A 26,009-nucleotide genomic window follows, 5' to 3' on the forward strand; every position below is an offset into this window, starting at 1 on the left:
TAGGGAAGCCCCCTTTAAATGTGCTGCTGCTGCTGCTAAGTCACATCAGTCGTGTCTGACTCTGTGCGACCCATAGACGGCAGCCCACCAGGCTACCCCTGTCCCTGGGATTCTCCAGGCAAGAATACTGGAGTGGGTTGTCGTTTCCTTCTCCAATACATGAAAGTAAAAAGTGAAGTTGCTCAGTCGTGTCCGACTCTTAGCGATCCCATGGACTGTAGCCTACCAGGCTCCTCTGTCCATGGGCGTTTCCAGGCAAGAGTAGTGGAGTGGGTTGCCAGTGCCTTCTCCCTTTAAATGTGCAGAAAACATGAAATCAAGACAATGATATTTGAAAGGTGTCTCCTTTTTTCTTGACCATACTTTCTCCTGTCCAGCCCCTAATACATTGTATGAACTTATACAGGACTGATGATGTCTTAAATTGCTCATGAGGGTGAAAGAAACAATTAGCCTCAAAGTTTCTCCTAATCCTAAAATTCCATGATCTATTGACATTCACACTTTTATCCTAGTATCATTAACCAGGGCCCAAGCCAGGACTGGTAGACTCTAAGACTCACTGACTTCTAGGAGCTTATAATCAAGTTCGGAAATAAAAGAGACATTCATTTGGCAGATACTGACTGAACAGCATCTATGATATGTGGGTCTACATAGAGACGCAGAAGACGCGGGTTTGATCCCTGGATCAGGAAGATCCCCTGGAGGAGAAAAAGGCAATCCACTCCAGTATTCTTACCTGGAAAATCCCATGGATAGAGGAGCCTGGTGGGCTACAGTCCGTGGGGTCTCAAAGAGTCAAACATGACTGAGCACAGCACATGGTGGATCTGTATGCAAAATGGTATTTGATGCTGGGTGGGGATGGAGTGGCCAAAGAGCCATTTTCTCTGAATTTTATGGCTTAGTGAGTAAGACACTTACTGAAAAAATAAGAATCACAATAAAATCTGATGAGTACTGTGACAGGGCTGCTGCTGCTGCTAAGTCACTTCAGTCGTGTCCGACTCTGTGTGACCCCATAGACGGCAGCCCACCAGGCTCCCCTGTCCCTGGGATTCTCCAGGCAAGAACACTGGAGTGGGTTGCCATTTCCTTCTCCAATGTGTGAAAGTGAAAAGTGAAAGTGATGTCTGACTCGTAGCGACCCCATGGACTACAGCCTACCAGGTTCATCCGTCCATGGGATTTTCCAGGCAAGAGTACTGGAGTGGCTTGCCATTGCCTTCTCCGACTGTGACAGGGCAGACTGTGCCAAACAGGCCTAACTGGGAGGAAAAAACTCCCATAGGTGTGCCTGTTAAAGATACGGATTCCTGGGCTCGATCCAAACAGTAAGAATCAAAATCTTCTCAAAGGTGCCCCTTGGTGTTCAGTCACTAAGTCACGTCCAACTCTATGAGGCCCCATGGACTGCAGCACGCCGGGCTCCTCTGTCCTTCTAGCTCCTGGAATTTGCTCTGACTTATGTCCATTGAGTCAATGATGCTATCTAACCATCTCATATTCTGCCACCCCATTCTCTTTTTGCCTTCAATCTCTCCCAGCATCAGGATCTTTTTTCAGTGAGTTGGCTCTTTGCATTAGGTGACCAAAGTATTGGGCCTTCAGCTTTGGCATCATTCCTTCTAATGAATATTCAGGGTCGATTTCATTTAGGATTAACTGCTTTGATCTCCTTGCTGTCCAAAGGACTCTCAAGAGTTTTCTCTAGCACCACAATTCAAAAGCATCAATTCTTTGACACTCAGCCTTCTTTATGGTTCAAATCTCATAGCCGTAAATAACTACTGGAAAAACCATACTCTGACTATACAGACCTGCCCCTTTAGTTTTTTTAACTCACAGTGTTCATTAGGAAAGTTTGGAAAACATGGTGAACAAGAATTAGCAGGACATTGTGGGAATTCACAAGTACAGGAAACAATCAGTAATAGCAAGGTCTAAGACACCGTGTCTTAAAGTGGTTATGTGTATGGGCCCAGAAATCACACTAATAAGGCTCACATCTCAACATCACCACCAGCAATGGAAATAATAGTCATCAGAATCGTTGCGAGGATCAAGCGAGTTAATCTCCATAATATTAATATATAGAGAGTAGCACATTATAAAGGGAAAGTGAAAGTGTTAGTTGCTTAGTTGTGTCCGACTCTATGGGACTCCATGGACTGTAGCCAGCTAGGCCCCTCTGCCCATGGAATTCTCCAGGCAAGAATACTGGAGTAGGTTGCCATTCTACAACCCGATGGCAAATCATGAATCACAAGACATTCACTATATCGTGCATAAAGCTTTCTTATTCTCCCAACTGGGAAAATGTAATAATTAACTGCCAAAAATACTAGCTCTATTTTTCTTGTAAAAAGGAAAATAGGGAAAGGGAAAAATAGATAAGGGAAAACCCAGACCATGCTGTAATCCAAAGGGAAGTCTTTCAGGTTAGAGATGGCTCTATATTGATTCTACGAGTAGACGTGATTGAGAAAGAGGGACAGAGAGAATGAGAAGACAAGAACAAAGGAATCCATAGACACAGGGCTGCTGGTAGTCTGCACAGATGTGAGACCTGTAGCACAGCCCTAGTTCTGTCACTAATTGCTATAAACCTTTGGGTAAGTTAGTTAATTATCATGGGCCTAAATTTATTTCCTTGTGTGAAGGGAGTTTTGTGAATTATATTACAGATAATTTTATATATAACCTATATTTCAGTCTTATTCATAGTTCTCAACCCAGGGATGGAACTTGTGTCTTCTGCATTGCTGGCGGATTCTTTACCCTCTGAGTCATCAGGGAAGCCCCCAGTTCTCTGGAGTTAAAAAATTTGGAGGGAAACGGCAATATATATTGTGTCCACTAGATGGCAATAGATAGGTTTGTAAATGGAGGTCTTCCCTAGAATCCCAGGGGTGGCGGAGCCTGGTCGGCTGCCGTCTATGGGGTCACACAGAGTCGGACACGACTGAAGTGACTTAGCAGCAGCAGCAGCAGCAATCATTGGATGGGGAAACAATGGAAACAGTGTCAGACTTTATTTTGGGGGGCTCCAAAAATCACTGTGGATGCTGATTGCAGCCAGGAAATTAAAAGACGCTTATTCCTTGGAAGGAAAGTTATGACCAACCTAGATAGCACATTAAAAAGCAGAAACATTACTTTGCCAACCAAGGTCCATCTAGTCAAGGCTATGGTTTTTCCAGTGGTCATGTATGGATGTGAGAGTTGGACTGTGAAGAAAGCTGATCGCCAAAGAATTGATGCTTTTGAACTGTGGTGCTGGAGAAGACTCTTGAGAGTCCCTTGGACTGCAAGGAGATCCAACCAGTCCATTCTAAAGGAGATCAGTCTTGGGTGTTCATTGGATGGACCAATGCTAAAGCTGAAACTGCAATACTTTGGCCACCTCTTGCAAAGAGTTGACTCACTGGAAAAGACTGATGCTGGGAGGGATTGGGGGCAGGAGGAGAAGGGGACGACAGAGAATGAGATGGCTGGATGGCATCACTGACTCGATGGACATGAGTTTGAGTTAACTCTGGGAGTTGGTGACGGATAGGGAGGCCTGGCGTGCTGCAGTTCACAGGGTCGCAAAGATTCGGACACGACTGAGCGACTGATCTGAACTGAATCACTGGAAAAGACCCTGATGCTGGGAAAGATTGAAGGTGGGAGAAGGGGATGACAGAGGATGAGACGGTTGGCTAGCATCACCGACTCAATGGACTTGAGCTTGAATAAACTCCGGGAGTTGGTGATGGACAGGAAGGCCTGCCGTGCTGCAGTCCATGGAGTCACAAAGAGTCAGACACAACTGACAGACTGAACTGAATTGACTGAACAAGCAAGCAACACTGTTTAAGGTTCTCCAAAAACAGAGAGATGACACTAATTTCTCATATTGAGGTCCTTATTGAGATTTACAACATAAAGAGAAGTCATATATTTTTCATCCCTTTGTTTTAGACCCAGAGGTATTCAACAGGACATTCTGTTTTTAACCTTTACTGTTAGGGTGGATTATTTCACAACAACGAAGTAAACACAGAATTATTTGCATAAAGGCCAATTCTGAACTGAACTGGAACAACACCCCAAAGATCCTTGCCCTCAGTCAAAAGTACTAAGTCAATCATTCTTAAACTTTTTCATCACAAAGAGCCTATGTGTTCGCTCTTATTACATCCAAATCTTTGGGGCCCCAAAGACTGTAGGACCCCATAGACTGTAGCGCACCAGGTTCCTCTGTCCATGGGTTTTTTAAGGCAAGAATACTGGAGTGAGTGGCCATTTCCTCCTCCAGGGGTTCTTGCCAACCCAGGGACTAAACTCAATTCTACAATGGCAGGCAGATCTTTACTACTGAGCTATCTGGGAAACCCCTAAAGAGCCTATGTATCCTACTACTAAAAAAGAAAAGGAAAAAAAGATCTATTTCCTTTTCAGCATGATATACTTTTAAAATGGTGTAAACAAACTACCTTTATTTTTAAAGTTACAACTGTTCAAAAAATTATAATAAAGAAAATGAAAATCATCTTGAAGCAGTAACAATGTTACTATATTTGGTAGACACAGAAGAAAAAGCGATGCATCTTTTTATATTTTTAACTTAAAAATATTTCAAAATCTTTCCATATTAGTAAATAAAATGATCACTAGCATTTAACAGTTCACAGATAGATATTTACAAAATTTATGGAACATACTTTAACTGAAATGTCTGGTCTTCTGTGACAACACTTTGTTTCACAAATTGACAGAAATGGCCCTATTTAAAGATGAAGAATGATTAGGCAGGAACCCATGCAGAGGAAAGGAAGACAACAGAACATAACAGACCCTAACAAATAAGCTGAGGAAAAGACATATTAGAAAATATTTTTCTAGGAAGCAGATTAGTTCAACAAATACTCAGGCAGTGAATGACCTAAAAACAGTGAAGAAATCTATGACCTCTTTGAAACAATATCTCAAGGAAGGGAGCAAAAAGAATACATTTGGAAGCAACATGGATGACATAGAGGAAGGCTAGAAATAGAAAGTAAAAAATAACAGAAAGACCAGAATTGAGACTGAGTTGAGACAAATGGCAGACATTTGTGTATTGAATTTTTTAAGATACTCTGGGATCGTAATAAATGGAACAAAGGTAAATCGTTGTTTAAGTACTAAAAGGAAACTGAGCTGAAAATAAGGGAAAAGCTGAATCTTCACGTAAAAAACGAATAACACAATCTGTGAAAAACTGACACAAAGCTATCAACAATAAGATAAATCTTTATGCAATTACTGGACTCAAAAATAAACAAAAAAGTACTTCTAAAATAAATATCTCCAAAAGGATAAAGTAAAAAGGATGTAACAGAAAAATGAAAATAAAAGAACGAACATCTTACTTATCAGTCAAGGTTGATGTGAAAGTAAAAAATAAAAATGACACTAAAGAAAGAATTTAAGTTAAAGGGTATAATTTTAATGGAGACATATTATGAATCAAATAATATAGTTCAAAAATTCATAAAGCAAAATTCACCTCCTCAAACCCCAGGAAACCAGCAATACAGTAATAGTAGAATTCAGTTATCTCTCTCACCCCAACACAGTTCAGCTACTCAAAAAATAAGACTATAGATGATCTAAATAAAATTATTGATTAGTAACAGATGCTTGAACATCTTAGGACTCAGTCTTATGTCATGGTGTGATATTTTGTATGTCATTTAATACAAATAATGAGAAATATTTTTAAAATGCAACACTGAAGGATCTCTCATCACATACAAAGCTATGCAGCTTTAAAAACTGGAATATGCAATTTCTAATACAACTGAATACATTGACCAATAACCGTGTTTTAGATAAAAGTTAAAATATGCTCTTTAACACTGTCTCAAAATCAATTCAATTTTTACAGAATCCAGACAATAAATTATCCTACTTTAAAGTGACTTTGGCAGCACACTAGATACAGATGCATGAAAGAGATCTTTGACATTAGTTTTCTAGCTTGCCTATAGCCATCTAATAAATATTCCAATCCTTTTTATATTCCCATCTCACACTGTACTAGAAAAGAAGCTATATATTGTTACTGCATGGTAGAACTGATACTCAAACTGCTTTCAAGATGAAATATCCAGCTCCATTCTTCCTCAGAGAACAAGCTCTATTACAGTTCTAAATCTAAGATCTATAAACCATACTTATTGCCAGGTTTCTTTCTAATGGTGACAAAAGGCCATTTCTCAATCAAATCCAATGTCACCTTCAGTCACGCAACAAAGTCAAAAGCTACAGGCATGTCACATCCTTGAAGTCTTGCCACCATCACCAGACTCTGTTTTGTTTCAACTCATGGAATTCAAGGCAATATGAAGTATCATTCAGAAATCAATGACTTTGATGTGTCAGGTTCACTCAAAATACGATGAAGGTCAAGGAAATAATCAGTTAAACCTGGCACAGGTAGACGCAAAGCAGAGCTATAGAAAAGCTTTTCTTGAGAATCCAGATAACAGGGAACTCTACAGAAAAAGAAACTAATTTATTGGCTGCTTAGAGCTGGGGGCAAGGATGGAAGATGGAGTGATGGAAGTGAGAGCTATTGACTGTGGGAATGGTTTCATGTCATTGGATATCTGAAATAAATACCATTGAAATACACACTTCAGGTGGATGGGTTGTATAGTATGTGAATTAGTCTCAAAGCTGTTTTTTATGAAAAGAGGTGAGAGAAGTTAGGTAAAGGGTGAGTCCAACAAATTTCAGTCAAGGAAGAACCCGAGGCTCACACTCAGGAACAAGTCAAGATAAAGTTTACCATGTTTGTCACATAATCAATGTTTCAGTTCAGTCACTCAGTCGTATTCGACTCTTTGTGACCCCATGAATCGCAGCACACAAGGCCTCCCTGTCCATCACCAACTCCCGGAGTTCACTCAAACTCATGTCCATCGAGTCAGTGATGCCATCCAGCCATCTCATTCTCTGTCGTTCCCTTCTCCTCCTGCCCCCAATCCCTCCCAGCATCAGGGTCTTTTGAGTCAACTCTTCGCATGAGGTGGCCAAAGTTTTGGAGTTTCAGCTTTAGCATCAGTCCTTCCAATGAACACATCATAAAAATCTTTTTTTTCCAGAATGGCCACAAAGAGACTGTTCTTCTTTTGGGTCAAACTACTATATCTCCCTCAAAAATACTTACTTCTTAAAGGCAAGAACAAAAAGAGAAATACTCAATTTTTAATTTTTTTTTTAAAATCTGGATTGAAGTTTGACCTAGACTAGTATCATGAACCAGGCCATATTACTGTTTTTAGAACATGCAAATCAGTAGAACCCATTATCTACCCTTTGCTAAGACAGTTAAGCTGAATTCACTCAGATCAGAAAAAGCCCAGTCCCTGAGGTAAACAGCGCGGGCTGAGACTCACAGTTGGCGATGTCACCTCGAAGCTGCAGAATCTGAGGAGCAGGCATCGTGAGGACAACAATATCAAACTGCTCAGAGGAGCCCGTTTCCCTGGAGACTTCCCACTTGTTGTTTCTCAAATTGATCTGAGTCACACATTGTCTGAAGCAGATATCAGCACCTGATCGAAAGCAAAATCATGCTCACATAATCGGGATTTTCCACACGAATGAGGGGGAAGAGAAGTCACAAACTGGATCCATTCAGATGAGTAGAATGTAAAGTTCATCTTCTACAGCTTCTTGGGCTTCACTTTCTGTCTCACATAATGGGACTCCCTCTCTTCTGGTACTGTTAGACTTCCCTATCAATGCCTGCTGGGGGGAAAAAACACAACCAATAACAATAGTAAAGGAGATCCAACCAGTCCATCCTAAAGGAGACCAGTCCTGGGTGTTCATTGGAAGGACTGATGATGAGGCTGAAACTCCAATACTTTGGCCACCTCATGCAAAGAGTTGACTCACTGGAAAAGACCCTGATGCTATGAGGGATTGAGGGCAGAAAGGGATGACAGAGGATGAGATGGCTGGATGGCATCACCGACTCGATGCACATGAGTTTGGGTGAACTCCGGGAGTTGGTGATGGACAGGGAGGCCTGGTGTGCTGCGATTCACGGGGTCGCAAAGTCAGACACAACTGAGCGACTGAACTGAACTGAACCATGGCTATCTTTCATTAATCATCTACTATATGCCAGTGAAAGTGAAGTCGCTCAGTTGTGTCCGACTCTTCGCGACCCCACAGACTGCAGCCTCCCAGGCTTCTCTGTCCATGGGGTTTTCCAGGCAAGTGTACTGGAGTGGGTTGCCATTTCCTTCTCCATCCAAGGCTATGCCAAATACTAGATATACATTATACCAATTCATTTCACAGAAAAGGAAACAGATTTCGAATTGTCATGCCATGATTTAAATCCACATCCTTCTGACTATAAAGATCACTATCTTGGTAGAGCAAGTATACATCTTAGTAAAGGTGTTAAGGATTCTTCTCTCTGGTAATATTCCTTATTAAAAATATCGATATTCCCTATTAAACATGAAAAAGTAACTCTGTAAGCAAAATCCAAGTCTCATCAATAGATCAATTATCTTAATTAAGAAGAATCAAAATTAAGAAAAATACAATCTGTAATATCCTCTCATCTCTTTTCCCTTCTTTGCACTTATCACAAATATATTTTAATAATTATTTGAGTACTTATATGATTGATATTTTATTCCCTTTTAATTTGTAAGCTCCATGAGCTTACACCTATTGTTTCTATGCATAGCATAAATAGTATATATTGTACTGGGAACAGAGGTATTTAATCAATATTTGTTTAAGAGAGTGAATTATGAACTGAAAACTAGGAAAATATAATTGGATCATTAAGTCCCCTTGGTATAGTAGTTCTTACCTCACATTCTAGTTTTCAGAAAACTTTCATTTTAAAACAAATCTACTTTTATTTGGCCTCATGAATAGAAAGGACATAAATGAAAATGGAATAAAGGGGGGAAAAAGGACACGAAAAGATCCTATCCATCATTGCATGTGACCTCTTATATTCCTAGCTACTAAGAATCCAGCTTAAGTCCAACCTTGGCATGAAGCTCCCTTTCCATAGCTACTCTAGCTCAGTGTGAACCTTCTCGTCTCCATAATCACTGCCTTTACCATTCACTCGGACACTGATTCAAAGTATCTCTATGTTTTAGCTATGTCTTGCTAAGTCGCTTCAGTCGTATCTGACTCTCAGCAACGATATGGACTGTAGCCCACCAGGCTCCTCTGCCCACGGGATTCTTCAGGCAAGAATTCTGGAGTGGACTGCCATGCCCTCCTCCAGGGGATCTTCCCATTCCAGGGATGGAACCCGCATCTCTTATATCTCTTGCATTAGCAGACAGGCTTTTTACCACTAGTGCCACCTGGGAAGCCCTAGATATATCTTATCAATCCCCAAATATTCTTGGGCTCCTCCATGTCTGGTCTTCTCTAGATCTCATACACCTTTCTATCTTTCATATTCCCTTGAATAACTCTACAATATAGTAATTACAAATTTTAAAAATCAAACGCAAACACGTTGGAAGAACCGACGCCCTCAATCTCTTTGAGGCAATTAGAGTCATTCTGTTCAAAGAATTAGAGCAAGGGTTTGTAAAGAGCGTTCCAACTTGCCTGAGGGTTTCTCTAAGGCCCCTCTTTAGGGAAGGTGCAAATAATTGGCGCTTTGAACTCACACCCACCATTCCCTTTACTCCAACCAGAGCGGCTCCACTTGCCTCTCCAGTTTCTTCAGGAGGTCTTTCCCCTGACTTAGTTGCCTCGCATGCCTCTCTCTCCAGTCCTGGCCCTGATCCAGACTTCAAGTAAGTCAACTGACTGTATAAACTTTATTCAGTTGTGTTTTTATATAATATTCCCTTTGAAAACAGCATTACATTGGTTTTGTTTTTGGTGGTCACTAGGAGGGTGGGCTAGAAAATCCTGTGGATGGAGGAGCCTGGTAGGATGCGGTCCGTGGGGTCGCTAGGGGTCGGACACGACTGAGCGACTTCACTTCCACTTTTCACTTTCACACATTGGAGAAGGAAATGGCAACCCACTCCAGTGTTCTTGCCTGGAGAATCCCAGGGAAGGGGGAGCCTGGTGGGCTTCTGTCTATGGGGTCACACAGAGTCGGTCACGACTGAAGTGACTTAGCAGCAGCAGCAGCAGCAGCAGGAGGGTGGGCTTCCCTAGTGGCTCAGAGGTTAAAGCGTCTGCCTCCAATGCGGGAGACCCAGGTTCGATCCCTGGGTCGGGAAGATCCCCTGGAGAAGGAAACGGTAACCCACTCCAGTATTCTTGCCTGGAGAATCCCATGGACAGAGAAGCCTGGTAGGCTGCAGTCCACGGGGTCGCAAACAGTCGGACACGACTGAGCGATGGAACGGAACGGAGGAGGGTGTGGTTAAGAGAACTGAACTACACCAACTATTAACAGAAATTCTTCATATCCAGTCAAATGCCTTAGACATATATCCCAGTGGTCCTGAAGTGTTCTGCAAGATGACTATCAGTGGTTCTCTAGGTGTGGACCTCAGACCAGAAGCACCTTGCAACTTGCTAGAAACACAAATTCTCAGGTCCCAACTCAGACCTGAATCAGAATCTGGGGATCAGGCCTAGTAGTGTGCATTTAAGAAGCCTCCAGGTTTGTCACCATGCACATTAAAGTGTGAGAACCACAGGGGTAGATAAATAGACCCAAATCTAACACTGAAACTGGCAAAGCCACTCAAAAACAGCATTTTCCAAGAATTAGGGGCAGTGGTATACCTTCTTTAAACAGGAAGTTTTCCTTTCCAATTGTGATGTTTCAAGTTTCTTGGAAAGTGGCATTTCCTTGTGAAATTAATAACTTTTGAAAGGACCACATGACCAAATATAAGGGTCTGGAAGATCATTTTATAAACAGCCAAAAAACTACATAAAAATTTTCAGTCTGAGCTTAGTAAATGTCACCATGTCCCTGTGTTGCATATAATTTTTCAGAGGTTTCTCATTGTATTTAGGATTAATTATAAAATCTTAATAGTGCTTACAAAGCCCCTTATGATCTGGTCCCTGCCCTCCTCCTGAACTTCACCTACTGTTTTCTCCCTCATTTACTACCCTCCAGTCACAATGACCTTTTCATTCCATAAATGCACCATCTTCCCCCTACCTGAGAATAGTTTCAACTTGATATGTCCATTGCATGCAATTCTCACCACTCAGCTCTTGGCCTAGTTCACTCTTGTTCACCTTTCATGTATCTATGAAAACATTAGTTTCTTAGAGATGCTTTTCCTGACACATCTCCCCTTTCTCACTCTTCTCAGACTCACATTAGTTTAGGTCCTATTACTATAGCTCACTCATAACGCGCTCACTTTTTCTTCTTAGCATTTATTATGTACATTTTTGTGTTCATGAAATTTGTTTTAGTCTCTCCCTCCAACTATGCTCTACATTAACAAAGGTGAGGTTCAACGTGTTTTACTTACCACTGTTTCCCCAGCACATATTTCATAAAAAATTTTTTAAAAAATCTGCAGATAGCTACAAAGATATCAAACTACAAAGAAATTTTAACCATTTTACAAAGGAAAATATGTTTCTGCTACGTATTTATTCAATGCTTATCCCCTGCCTTCCTCCATGTTAGAAAATTTTAGCCACAAGTGTTAGTCATGTTTCACCTTTGTGACCCCAGGGACTGTAGCCTGCCAAGCTCCTCTGTCCATGGAATTCTCTAGGCAACAATGAAGTGGGTTGCCATTTCCTTCTCCAGGGGATCTTCCTGACCGAGGGACAGAACTGGTCTCCTGCATTGCAGGCAGATTCTTTACCGTCTGAGCCACCAGGAAAGCCGCTCCATGTTAGAGAATATAAATTTATCTTTCTCCAGTAATTTCCTACAAACAGGTTTCAGTTCAGAACTACTGAAATGGACCAGTAAGCAGTGTCTAACTACAAGCATGCTTAAAGTTCACTGCAGAGTGCTTAACCAAGGCTCCCAGGTTACCCTCTACCTTCTCTCTGAAAGACACTGTTATGGATGAGTGCCATGATCACCTGCCTAGGAGCCATTTTGAGACAGAACTGCCCAGGCTTAATTCCCTTACATTAATTTTAGAAAGAAAATAAACATAAAAGTAAAAAGGGAGAATATGATAAAATTAAATATTGCCAGAAAGAAGTCACACTAGCTGATAGCATCTGCAAATTAAGCTATCTTTTCTAATAAATCATTCCGGTTGGCCAAAAAGCTTGTTCAGACTTTTCCATGACATCTTACAGAAAATCCCAATGAACTTTTTGGCCAAACCAGTATGTTGTCTACGTAGACTTTCAATTGTTAGTCCATGTCCCTTTTTGAAGTAGATGGTAAAATTAAAAAAAATAAACACAGCAATAGTTCTTCCTATGGTGAAATGAAAGTGAAAGTCACTCAGTCATGTCTGACTCTTTGTGATCCATGGACCATACAGTCCACAGAATTCTCCAGGCCAGAATACTAGAGTGGACAGCCATTCCTTTCTCCAGGGGATCTTCTAAACCCAGGGATAGAACCCAGGTTTCCCACATTGCAGGCAGATTCTTTACCAGCTGAGCCACAAGGCCAAACCAAATAAAACCTGCTCACCCTGTCCTAGAAACTAAATTCATCCTCTTATGAAAGATTTAATAACATGGGCCTTATTCAAAAGCAAAAGGATTTGGTTCATCCCTGTTCAAATGTCACAGAAGGAACCATCATGTGACTGATCTTCCCATGTGCATAAAGAAATAAAATGGCAAGACTCCTTGGTAGCCCCTTCCTTCCCCCGGGGTCAGGGACTAAACAGTGAAAGAGGGGTCCTGGGGAAAGGGCTCTATGAGTCTGTTCTCTTGAACCAGGGTGGGATGGGAGCATCCTCTCAAACTATAGGGGAAAAACCAGGAAGGAAAAGATGATAAATTAGAGGTTTGAGGCCTTCTCATTGTCCTCCATGGGATCCTCAAAAGGAAATGACAACAGGGTCAGCTTAAAGAGAATGCTGGCGTCTTACTTACGAGTTAAGCCATTATAAGCCATTATAAGCAATAAGACTTAACTTGTCTGAGTCTCATTTTTCTCATTAGTAAATGAGAATAATGATAACTACTATGAATGGCTATATAATAACTAGAAATGATGTATGCTAAAGGCCTAACACAGTCCAACTCTCACATCCATACATGATCACGGAAAAAACCATAGCCTTGACTAGACGGACCTTTGTTGGCAAAGTAAAAGGAGATCAATCCTGGGTGTTCATTGGAAGGACTGATGCTAAAGCTGAAACTCCAATACTTTGGCCACCTCATGCAAAGAGTTGACTCATTGGAAAAGACTCTTATGCTGGGAAAGGTTAGGTGCGGGAGGAGAAGGGGACGACAGAGAATGAGATGGCTGGATGGCATCACTGACTCTGTGGACATGAGTTTGAGTGAACTCCAGGAGTTGGTGATGGACAGGGAGGCCTGGCGTGCTGTGATTTACGGGGTCGCAAAGAGTCGGACGCGACTGAGCGACTGAACTGAACTGAACTGAACTGAAAGGCCGAACATAGCATCAGATAAATAGCTTTTAACAAATGATACAGTAGTTTTTGTTCTCTTGAATTTCTCCCACTCCTACAATGACAACAAATAAATAAATAAATAAAACAGAAAAATAGAAAAATCACATTTTATTTACTCAGAAGACAGCATTAACTGGGAAAACAGGAAGTGGCTAAAATTAATGCCAATAAACAGTTTTCTCTGTAATAAGCTTAATGTGAACACATGAAACAATAAATGAGAACAGAACACAAGTGGTGTGTGCCTATTTCCTCCGACCCTTTACCACTCATTCTGGAAAACTGGTCTATTTAAACATTGGCTTTAGAGATTTGAACCTATTCTAAAGCATACCTGACTGGACATACCCCTTACAGATAATTTCCTTGGAAGTCTGGTCGCAAACTAAATAAAACTGGTTGTATCATAAGATTGTAGGGGTGTGAACTCAACTGATTCCAAAACGTAAAGTATATTTTGGAATGACCTGGTAGTTTGGGTTGTTATACACTGAGCACATGCAAAGATAAGCTTCATTTAAGAAGACTATTTTTTAAGCTAATATTTATCAAGAGATTTCTAAGTATATGGCCTATTATTTGCTTGAATTGGCAATGGGTGGATTATATCCTTTATTCTTCACAAAACTTTGCAGTCGGTATTGTTACTGCTCTCATTTTTCCAATGAAAGAACTAAAGTACAGATATTAACACTTTTCTAATATTACACAGCTAGGAAAGTGTGGTAGAATGCAAATTTGAATCCAGGTCATTCTGACTCCAGGGACTCTCTCAACTTTCATTGTGGAAATACTAAAATAGGATAGGAGCCATTTCTAGGCAGAAAGATTTAAAAAAGTTTAAAGAATGTTTAAAGGGATATAGGGGCGTCCCTGGTGGCTCAGAAAAGAATCTGTGTGCAATGAAGAAGACCAGGTTCAGTTCCTAGGTTGGGACGATTCCCCTGGATGAGGGAATGACTACCCACTTCAGTATTCTTGCCTGGAGAATTTCATAGACAAAGGAGCCTGTCGGGCTATAGTCCATGGGGACACAACTGAGTGACTAACACTTTTTCGAAGGGATATAATTATAAAATTTTAAATGGTATAGATGGTTTATAAAACCTCTAATAATAGATCTGGGCAGAGGGTGGAAAGACCTCTTGAAACAACTGTTCAGTTCAGTCGTTCAGTTGTGTCCAACTCTTTGTGACCCCATGAATCACAGCATGCCAGGCCTCCCTGTCCATCACCAACTACCGGAGTTTACCCAAACTCATGTCCATCGAGTCGGTGATGCCATCCAGCCATCTCATTCTCTGTTGTCCCCTTCTCCTCCTGCCCCCAATCTCTCCCAGCATCAGAGTCTTTCCCAATGAGTCAACTCTTTGCATGAGGTGGCCAAAGTATTGGAGTTTCAGCTTTAGTATCAGTCCTTCCAATGAACACCCAGGATTGATCTCCTTTAGAATGGACTGGTTGGATCTCCTTGCAGTCCAAGGGACTCTCAAGAGTCTTCTCCAGCACCACAGTTCAAAAGAATCAATTATTCGGCACTCAGTTTTTTTCACAGTCCAACTCTCACATCCATACATGACCACTGGAAAAACCATAGCCTTGACTAGACGGACCTTGGTTGGCAAAGTAATATCTCTGCTTTTTAATATGCTATCTAGGTTGGTCATAACTTTCCTTCCAAGGAGTAAGCGTCTTTTAATTTCATGGCTGCAATCAGCATCCACAGTGACTTTGGAGCCCGCAAATATACTCTGATGCTGTTTCCACTGTTTCCCCATCTATTTGCCATGAAGTGATGGGACCGGATGCCATGATCTTAGTTTTCTGAATGTTGAGCTTTAAGCCAAACTTTTCACTCTCCTCTTTCACTTTCATCAAGAGGCTTTTTAGTTCCTCTTCACTTTCTGCATAAGGATGGTGTCATCTGCATATCTGAGGTTATTGATATTTCTCCCAGCAATCTTGATTCCAGCTTGTGCTTCTTCCAGCCCAGCATTCTTCATGATGTACTCTGAGTATAAGTGAAATAAGCAGGGTGACAATACATAGTCTTGACGTACTCCTTTTCCTATTTGGAACCAGTCTGTTGTTCCATGTCCAGTTCTAACTGTTCCTTCCTGACCTGCATATAGGTTTCTCAAGAGGCAGGTCAGGTGGTCTGGTATTCCCATCTCTCTAAGAATTTTCCACAGTTAATTGTGATCCACATAGTCAAAGGCTTTGGCATAGCCAATAAATGCAAAAATAGATGTTTTTCTGGAACTCTCTTGCTTTTTCCATGATCAAGCAGATGTTGGCAATTTGATCTCTGGTTCCTCTGCCTTTTCTAAAACCAGCTTGAACATCTGGAAGTTCACGGTTCACGTATTGCTGAAGCCTGGCTTGGAGAATTTTGAGCATGACTCTACTAGCGTGTGAGATGAGTGCAATTGTGTGGTAGTTTGAGCATTCTTTAGCATTGACTTTCTTTGGGATTGGAATGAAAACTGACCTTTTCCAATCCCATGGCCACTGCTGAATTTTCCAAATTTGCTGGCACATTGAGTGCAGCACTTTCAAAGCATCATCTTTCAGGATTTGACATAGCTCAACTGGCATTCCATCACCTCCACTAGCTTTGTTCGTAGTAATGCTTTCTAAGGCCCACTTGACTTCTCATTCCAAGATGTCTGGCTCTATGTGAGTGATCACACCATCGTGATTATCTTGGTTGTGAAGATCGTTTTGTAAAGTTCTTCTTTGTATTCTTGCCACCTCTTCTTAACATCTTCTGCTTTTGTTAGGTCCATACCATTACAAAGATAATATTAAAATAAACTAAGAAAAAGCAAGGAGATCCAACCAGTCCATTCTAAAGGAGATCAGTCCTGGATGTTCACTGGAAGGACTGATGCTAAAGCTCAAACTCCAATACTTTGGCCACCTCATGCGAAGAGTTGACTCACTGGAAAAGACTGTGATGCTGGGAGGGATTGGGGGCAGGAGAAGAAGGGGACGACAGAGAATGAGATTGTTGGATGGCATCACTGACTCAATGGACATGAGTTTGAGTGAACTCTTGGAGCTGGTGATAGACAGGGAGGCCTGGCGTGCTGTGATTCATGGGGTCGCCAAGAGTCGGACATGACTGAGCGAGTGAACTGAACTGAAGAAAAAGTTTATATACACTCATATTATGTAGGCCTTGAACTCAATTATATAAAAATTATTTTTTAAAAAAGTATGAAAGTATGTCACAGAATGAACTTATGGCTGACTTACATATTATTGTAACACTTTTCCCTGCTATTATTCAGTATCTTCCAAATTTTCAACTATTAATATGTGAATTCTTTTTTAAAAGTTACTTAAATATTTTACATAGTGATAAGAAAATCTAAAGTACTCATGCTCTCAAGAAACTGTACAAATTCACAGTATAAAGAGGTTTTTAGGAAGAATTGGTTAAACTACAATGAATAAATATATGTATATTTATATATAGGGCTTCCCAGGTGGCACTATTGGGAAAGAACTCACCTGCTAATACAAGAGACTTTGTAAAAGACATGGGGTTCAATACCTGGGTCGGGAAGATCCCCTGGAGAAGGGTATGGCAATCTACTCCAGTATTCTTGACATGGACAGGAACCTGGTGGGCTATAGTTCATAGGGTTGCAGAGAGTCAGACATTACTGAAATGACTAAGCACACACACACACACACACACACGCACATATATATTAGAAATCTAAATCTATATCACTTATACCTACCTACTATATACCAGGTACCATTAGATTCTATGTGAGCTACAAATAATTAAATATGACCTCTTCTCCTAAGAGTTTCCAAAGCAGAAGAAAACCAAACACCATATATTACTCCAAACACCTAACACAAAAAGGATGTAGGTGCAGTGCATTCAAGGACTGTCCCTTAGCTGTATGATGGAAGGAACTTTGGTTCTTGTATCACTAGTGTCTAAAACAGTGTATAGTTATCACTCAGCAAATGTTTATTGAATGAACAGGTGTATGCGTATATGGATGGCTGGATATATAATACAATTAGTAAGTACTTGGAGATTCTAATAAGTATGTACATCTAATTTGGGTTAAGTAAGAGTCATGACGGAAATGAGATTTTTTTTAAAAGTTATATCGTGGCAATATATGAAGCTGATGACATTCTACAAAATATACAAATAGTGTCACCATCTGTGATGGTTAATTCTACATGTCAACTTGACTGAGTCATGAGGTTCTCATATATTTGGCAAACACTATTCTGGGTATGTCTGTGAGGGTGTTTTGGAAGAAAGCAATATTTAAACTGGTAGACTGAATAAAGCAGGTTGCCCTCCCTAATGTAGGTAGGTATCATCCAATCAGTCACAGGCCTGAATAAAACAGAAAGGCTGACCCTCCACCAGTAAAAAAGTCTTCCTGTCTGATAGCCTTTGAACTGGGACACTGTTTCATTCTCCTACCTTCAGACTTGAACTGAAACATCTGCTCTTCTTGGGTTTTGAGCTCACCAGCCACCAAAACTGGAACTGCACCTTCAGCTCTCCAGGGTCTCAGGCTTTTGAACTGAAACTAAACCATCAGCTCTCCTAGATCTCTAGCTTGTCAATTCACCCAGCAGATCTTCAGACTTGCCAGCCTCCAAAATCACATCAGCTAATTCTGTACAATAAATTTACCTATCTAGATAAATATATCCTTTCAGTTCTGTTTTTTTCTGGAAAATCCTGATGACTACACCATAATATTCTAAATCCTAGATGAAGAAATGGCCTTGCCTGGAATGGTATTTACCGTGTCCTCATATTGTATTTTCAATCTCACTGCCTTCTTTCATGCTCAGTATCGGGATTCTCAGGCTTCACAATAAGTAATATTTGTGCTGGGCTGTGCTTAGTCACTCAGTCATGTCAGACTCTTTGAGATCCCATGGACTACAGTCTGCCAGGCTCCTCTGTCCTCGGAATTCTCCAGGCAAGAATACTGGAGTGGGGAGCCATTCCCTTCTCCATTTTCCTAATCCAGGGATCGAACCCAGGTCTCCTGCATTGCAGGCAGATTCTTTACCATCTGAGCCACCAGAGAAGCCCAAGTAATATTTGATGTAGTCCAAAACAGTAATTATTCTAGAAATAGCTTGTGAAATAAAACAAAGTTTCAACTTATACTTTTCCTCAATGATCTTCAATTGCACATTTAATTATGATTTATCAATAAGTCTATTTCTGTTTTAAAGGATAAATCATTAATCGTCCAGGATTATTTGTCATCCTTTTCAAAAAAGTCCATTTTAAAACACTCATCATATACATAAAAACAAATGAAAATCCTCATAGAAACTGGAAAAGGTTATAAGACATTTACAGAAAAAAATGCACAGGCTTCGTTAGGAAAACAAAGGTGCAAAACTCACTCATAACTAAGTAAATGCAAATCAGAACACAAGGAAATATCATTTCAACCCATCATATGGGCCAAAAATTTTATTTTCCATGATATCAAGATATACAGAAAGACATGCTCTCATTTACTATTGATGATATATTCCTTAATAGGAATAGATGGCACAACTCAGTTAAATAAAAAATGCACACACCTCCTATACTGTAAGGAACTGATCCTACAGATATACTTTCAAAAGTGTGTCAGAGTTAGAAATTGCAGCAATATTGGTACTTCAATTCAGTCGCTCAGTTGTGTCCGACTCTTTGTGACCCCATGAATCACAGCACACCAGGCCTCCCTGTCCATCACCAACTCCCGGAGTCCACTCAAACTCATGTCCATCGAGTCAGTGATGCCATCCAGCCATCTCATTCTCTGTCGTCCCCTTCTTACAATCCCTAACTCCCCAATCTACATACTTAGCAGAAAGTTAACAGTTAAATAAATAATGATATACATACACAAAAAAGATCTTCACGACCCAGATAATCATGATGGTGTGATCACTCACCTAGAGCCAGACATCCTGGAATGTGAAGTCAAGTGGGCCTTCGAAGCACCACTATGAACAAAGCTAGTGGAAAGATGGAATTCCAGTTGAGCTATGTCAAATCCTGAAAGATGATGCTGTGAAAGTGCTACACTCAATATGCCAGCAAATTTGGAAAACTCAGCAGTGGCCACGGGATTGGAAAAGGTCGGTTTTCATTCCAATCCCAAAGAAAGGCAATGCTCAAACTACCACACAATTGTACTCCTCTCACATGCTAGTAAAGTCATGCTCAAAATTCTCCAAGCCAGGCTTCAGCAATACGTGAACTGTGAACTTCCAGATGTTCAAGCAGGTTTTAGAAAAGGCAGAGGAACCAGAGATCAAATTGCCAACATCTGCTGGATCATGGAAAAAGCAAGAGAGTTCCAGAAAAACATCTATTTTTGCATTTACTGGCTATGCCAAAGTCTTTGACTATGTGGATCATAATAAACTGTGGAAAATTCTGAAAGAGATGGGAATACCAGACCACCTGACCTGCCTCTTGAGAAACCTATATGCAGGTCAGGAAGGAACAGTTAGAACTGGACATGGAACAACAGACTGGTTCCAAATAGGAAAAGGAGTACGTCAAGGCTGTATATTGTCACCCTGCTTATTTAACTTCTATGCAGAGTACATCATGAGGAATGCTGGGCTGGAAGAAGCAAAAGCTGGAATCAAGATTGCTGGGAGAAATATCAGTAACCTCAGATATGCAGATGACACCACCCTTATGGCAGAAAATGAAGAGGAACTCAAAAGCCTCTTGATGAAAGTAAAAGAGGAGAGTGAAAAAGTTGACTTGAAGCTCAACATTCAGACAAGTAAGATCATGGCATCCGGTCCCATCACTTCATGGCAAATAGATGGGGAAACAGTGGAAGCAGTGTCAGACTTTATTTTTGGGGGCTCCAAAATCACTGCAGATGCTGATTGCAGCCATGAAATTAAAAGATGCTTACTCCTTGGAAGGAAAGTTATGACCAACCTAGATAGCATATTAAAAAGCAGAGACATTACTTGGCCAACCAAGGTCCATCTAGTCAAGGCTATGGTTTTTCCAGTAGTCATGTATGGATGTGAGAGTTGAACTGTAAAGAAAGTTGATCACCGAAGAATTGATGCTTTTGAAATGTGGTGTTGGAGAAGACTCTTGAGAGTCCCTTGGACTGCAAGGAGATCCAACCAGTCCATCCTAAAGGAAATCAGTCCTGGGTGTTCATTGGAAGGACTGATGCTGAAGCTGAAACTCCAATACTTTGGCCACCTCCTGCAAAGAGTTGACTCACTGGAAAAAACCCTGATGCTCGGAGGGATTGGACCAGGAGGAGAAGGGGGCGACAAAGGATGAGATGGCTGGATTGCATCACCGACTCAATGGACATGATTTTGGGTAAATTCCAGGAGTTGGTGATGGACAGAGAAGCCTGGTGTGCTGCAATTCATGGGGTCGCAGAGTCAGACACAACTGAGCGACTGAACTGAACTGAACTGATACATATACCATGTAATACTGAACAGGCATTGAAAAGAATGAACACTGAGTTTGCTGATTTGAAAATAGACCAAAGATATGATTCAGTCAATGATTACGTATTAGTCAGGGTTCTCCAGAGAGACAGTATCAATAGAACAGACATAGACATATGTAGAGAGACAGAGATAGAGATTGGTTTATTATAAAAATAGATGAAAAAAAGCATAGAATGGCTCATATAAAATAATCTCATCTATGGTTTTAAAAAGAATATATACAAGCATCTATGAATAGGAAATATTAGACAGTCACATTTAGCAAGAGATAGATGCATAAACATTTTTCTGGAAGCATATATAGGAAACAGTGATTTGATGAGAAAACTAGCTATTGAGTGGTGATAGGAGAACATCTATTTTATAACTTTCCTTACAGTATTAATATTTAATTATGTGTATAACTTTTAGTTTAAAATGCTTACTTTAAAATAAGGCAGAGAAAATTTTATTCTCACCTGATTGTTTCAAGTAATGGTTAATAATAGAAGAAACTCCACGAGGTGCTACAAAGTTACAGTCTCCTTCTTTTATCACCATTCCATCAATAGGAGAGGTCAGAGGCTTCAAAATGCCACCAGCTAACAATTCATCATAAAAACTGAAACAAATCAAAATGTACACCATAACTATATGCGATACTTAGCTCTAAACACTTTATTCTCTTCAAAGAATTCTTCAAGATTTTAAGCCAAAACAAAAACTAGAAATCTTCTTATAAACAACTCAACATATGTTTTGTATTAATAAGACATAATTTTGGTGAAGAACGGAAATATTTTGAGAATCCATAGTCTTTTGCTGATGGTAGACAAAGGTCTACTTTCTCATATATTTCAAAATTAAAGTCAGTGAAAATAAACAGAAAGGTATTCATTACACCGATTTTAAATCTGGTTAAGATTCAACTTCCATCAGTTATCTGTCCTCTTTCTCAACACCAACACAGTTAACTCCTATTTATTATATATTATAATATATTATATATATAACATTATCATAACATCTCACCTGATCTTCACAACAACTGCAGAGTCATGTATTACAGTTTTCCCACTTTACTCATGTAAATCTTTTATTGCTATTAATACTATGATCAATGATGATGATATAATTTCACTATATTACAAGAGTCAAAGTTTAACTCTGTTAAAAATGGGTGATTTGTATTATTTTACATCCTCAACCAAGAAGACTGATTCCACTCCTTTCAACTAACTCACCTTTGGTGTATTTTGGCATAATGAGGAGTGCAGGTGATATACTGGGCACCCAAGTCCACTGTGCTCTGTGGATTATGAGGACTGATGGCTGTAGTCATTCTTCCTCCTTGAATTAGTCCCCAGGAAAATATCTTAATATATTAGAATGAATATTTCACAATTAACACTGATCACCCCAGGTTACACCAATGGATAACTTAGAACTGTTTCAGAAAATACATTTTTAATTTTTTTTTACTTTTAGATTTCATAATAATTAATACATATTAAAAATTAATACATTTTTAAATTTTGTTTTCTTCAGATTCCATAGATCTAAAAAAAAAAAATGTTCGTTTGTTTTTTAAATTAAAGGTTTTGTCATCTAACACTGTTAGGAAGTAATTAACAGAGACAATTCAGTCAGGGGGGTGTGAGATATTTTTTTAAAAGAACACATGAATAATACAGCAGCCTTCAGCACTGTGCCTGCTGCATCTACGTACTGATTTGAATAAAGGGAATGAATGAACGGCCGAAAGAAAAAATAATGAATGAAATGTCAGAATGAACGAATCAACAAAAGCTTTCCCTCTTGCTGTCAGGTTTCAGGAGAGTGACAGGATTCTCTCAAGCAGATAGATCTTCGGAAAGTCGTGGTCAATGGGCACTGGAGGATTCTCAAAAGCTGGCAGAGTACAGAGCAGCGAAGGAAAAAAATTCACTTCTGGGCGACAACGGCAGGCCCAGGCTTTGCAAACTCCAGTCGGGATGTCTCCCAGGCCGCTCAGGCCTCCCCGGGAAGCGCTCCGGTATGCCGCCCCGCCCCCACCCGCCCCCACCCGCCCTACGGCCAGGCCTGGGTCGCCGCCCCATCGCTCCCACTCTGCGGCCGTCCCGGGCGCCGGAAGTCTCCGACCACGTGATCAGGCGCCCGCCGACCTGCTGCGTGTTCCCCCGCGCCTCACCCGGAGAGGCCCGCGCCACCTTAGAAGCCAGCGTGCCCGCCGGCTTCCTCTCCCTGGCTTCCGTCCGGAAACGACCCACCTGAGTCCCCGGCCTTGTCCCACACAGTGAGGCGCAGAGGACTGGACGCCTCCCTCCTCAGCAGCGCCGCGCACAAGCTTCCCGTCAGCCCGGCGCCCACGATCAGCACCCGCGCCATGGCCCGCTGTCTCCGCGCCCGGGTGGCCGGCCTGCAGTCGGTGGAACGGCGGCCACAGCCCAGCGGGCCAGAGCGGTAGGCTCCGTGCTCCCGGCCCAACTCGGCCCCTGAGCAGTTCCCTGGTCGGCCTGCAGGGGGCGGAGAGGAGGCGACTCGGGCTGAGAGAAGGATCAGCACTGAAGACCAGCAAAATTTGGCCTTCCTCTTGGTTTGAGAGCCAGGAGCTGTCTTCAGGGATCGTGTGGCTCCATCCGATAAGCTGATTTCCAACCTGCCTCTCGCCCCCCAAACCTGTAAATCGCACAGGTTAGAGCGTGAGACCCCGCCTCGCCACAGGGCTGGTGTTGACTGCTGCGGAGACCCAGCCCAAGGTTAACTACTAGGGTAACTCTGCCTTGTGGGAACCTTGTTTTCTTAATAGTCTTAAGTCTGAAAGGAACACAGAAGTGATGCCAGAGCCAGGTTTCTTCAAGTACCTTAATAGTCACTATTCACATAACAGAAAAAGAATTTGGGAGAGATTTTGCTTAAACTAACCCTCAGGCTTTGTGTAAATGATAAACTTTTTGAACCTCAATTTCTCCACCTGTAAAAGGGGGCCAGAAAATTCTGTAATCCAGATTATTGACAGTTAAAGATATTTGGTTCACAAGAGAATTTTAGGTCAATCTTCTCTTCAATAAATATTAAATTTTATGACAAAACACATTCCAATTGCTGTTAGAGATATGCGGAAAAGCAAAACAAGGATTCATGCCCTTACCAATAGTTTTTTGTTTGCTTGCTTTCTAACGTTGTCCTGGAAATTCTCAAGGAAACAGTAATATGCAAGGATAAGACTGAACCATTTCAGTTACCCTGAATTGCAGATAAATTATTACCTGGACACTAGAGAAACTTGTTATAAGAAAACTGACAATGATAGTCAATTATAATGAAAACATTAAAAATTTACTGTATGTACACATGAGGGAGAAATTACCAGGCTTCAAGTTGGTGATAGATCAATATTACATATATCTAATAAAAGATAAAGGTATAATATCTGAGAAAAGATCATCGAACTATACTTTGGATAGTAACCCCTTATTGGTCCTGTCATTTGCAAATAATTTGTCGCTTTCAATACATTGTCTTTTAATAATCATTTCATTTACTGTGCAAAAGCTTATAAATTCAATTCAGTTTCATGGTTTATTTTTGCATGTGTTTCATTTGCCTTAGGAGACAAGTCCAAAAAAAAAATATGGCTTACATTTATATCAAAGAGTGGTCTGCCTGTATTCTCTTCTGTGAATTTTATGGTTTTCAGTTCAGTTCAGTCGCTCAGTCGTGTCCGACTCTTTGCAACACCATGAATCACAGCACCCCAGGCCTCTCTGTCCATCACCAACTCCCAGAGTTCACTCAAACTCATGTCCATCGAGTCGGTGATGCCATCCAGCCATCTCATTCTCTCCTCCCATCCCCAATCCCTCCCAACATCAGAGTCTTTTCCAGTTTAGGTCTTACATTTAGATCTTTAAATCATTTTGAGTTTATTCTTGGATAAAATGTGAGGAAATGTTCTAATCTCATTTCTTTACATGTAGCTGTCCAGTTTTCCCAGCACTGAGACTATCTTTTTTCCCACTGTATGGTCTTAAATCTTTGTTGTAGATTAATGACCTTAAGGGTGTGGATTTATTTCCTAGCTCTCTATTCTGTTCCATTGATCTATGTGTCTATTTTTGTGACAATACCAGTATTTTGATTTCAAGACTTTTTCATATAGTCTAAAGTCTGAGAAGGTGATACCTCTAGCTTTGTTCTTTTTTCTCCAGATTGCTTTGGCAATTCGGGGTCTTTTGCAGTTCTGTATAAATTTTCCGATTAGTCTAGTTAGTTAAAAATGTCCTGGTTATTATGATAGAAATTTCATTAAATCTATAGATTGCTTTGGATAGTGTGGTTATTTTAACAGTATTAATTTGTCCAATTTATGACCACAGAATATCTATTTCTCTGTATCATCTACAAATTTCCTTTATCCATGTTTTATAGTTTTCAAAGTATAGGTCTTTAACCTCCTTGATTAAGTTTATTCCTAAGTATTTTATTAACACAGTTTTAAACAAGATTGTTTGCTTGCTTTCTCTTTCTGGTAGTTCATTATTAGTGTACAGTAAACTAACATATTTCTGTATATTAGTCTTGTATCCTGCAACCTTACTGAATTCATTCTTTGGTTCTAATAGCTTTTGGGTGGAGACATTAGGGTTCTCTATGTAGAGTATCGTGTCATCTGCAAGTAGTGTCATTTTTGCCCTTGTTTTTGTCATTTAGTCGCTAAGTTGTGTCTCTTTGTGACCCCATGGACTGTAACATGCCAGGATCCTCTGTCCATGGAATTTTCCAGGCAAGAATACTGGGTTGCCATTTCCTACTCCAGGGGAACTTCCTTCCCTAGGGATCGGATCTGCATCTCCTGAATTTTCTGCACTGCAGGCGGATTCTTTACTGCCGAGCCACCAGGGA

General features: G+C 40.7%; 1 protein-coding gene across 4 annotated transcripts in view; it reads right to left on the reverse strand.

Moving 5' to 3' along the window:
* RNLS (renalase, FAD dependent amine oxidase) overlaps positions 1-23,587 on the reverse strand; it is a 311,458-nt gene extending 287,871 nt beyond the window's left edge. For 3 of the 4 annotated variants that reach the window (XR_008685782.2, XM_055425152.2, XM_055425151.2), the window contains exons 1-4: positions 23,375-23,587; positions 22,349-22,454; positions 21,584-21,726; positions 7,437-7,595 (exon numbers count right to left, since the gene is read on the reverse strand). Coding sequence is in view for 3 of the 4 variants with exons in the window: in XM_055425152.2 (XP_055281127.2) it covers positions 7,437-7,595; positions 21,584-21,726; positions 22,349-22,454; positions 23,375-23,492 (526 nt within the window). In the remaining variant the exon portion in view is untranslated. Of the gene's footprint in view, positions 1-7,436; positions 7,596-21,583; positions 21,727-22,348; positions 22,480-23,374 lie in introns of all 4 variants that reach the window. The other variant, XM_088842124.1, reaches the window with a different exon arrangement.
* Between the last annotated feature and the right edge of the window lie 2,422 nt (positions 23,588-26,009).

Source organism: Moschus berezovskii, chromosome 12, assembly GCF_049115385.1.
Source record: "Moschus berezovskii isolate FMDL1 chromosome 12, NW_MosBer_1.0, whole genome shotgun sequence".
In the NCBI taxonomy this organism is placed as follows: domain Eukaryota; kingdom Metazoa; phylum Chordata; class Mammalia; order Artiodactyla; family Moschidae; genus Moschus; species Moschus berezovskii.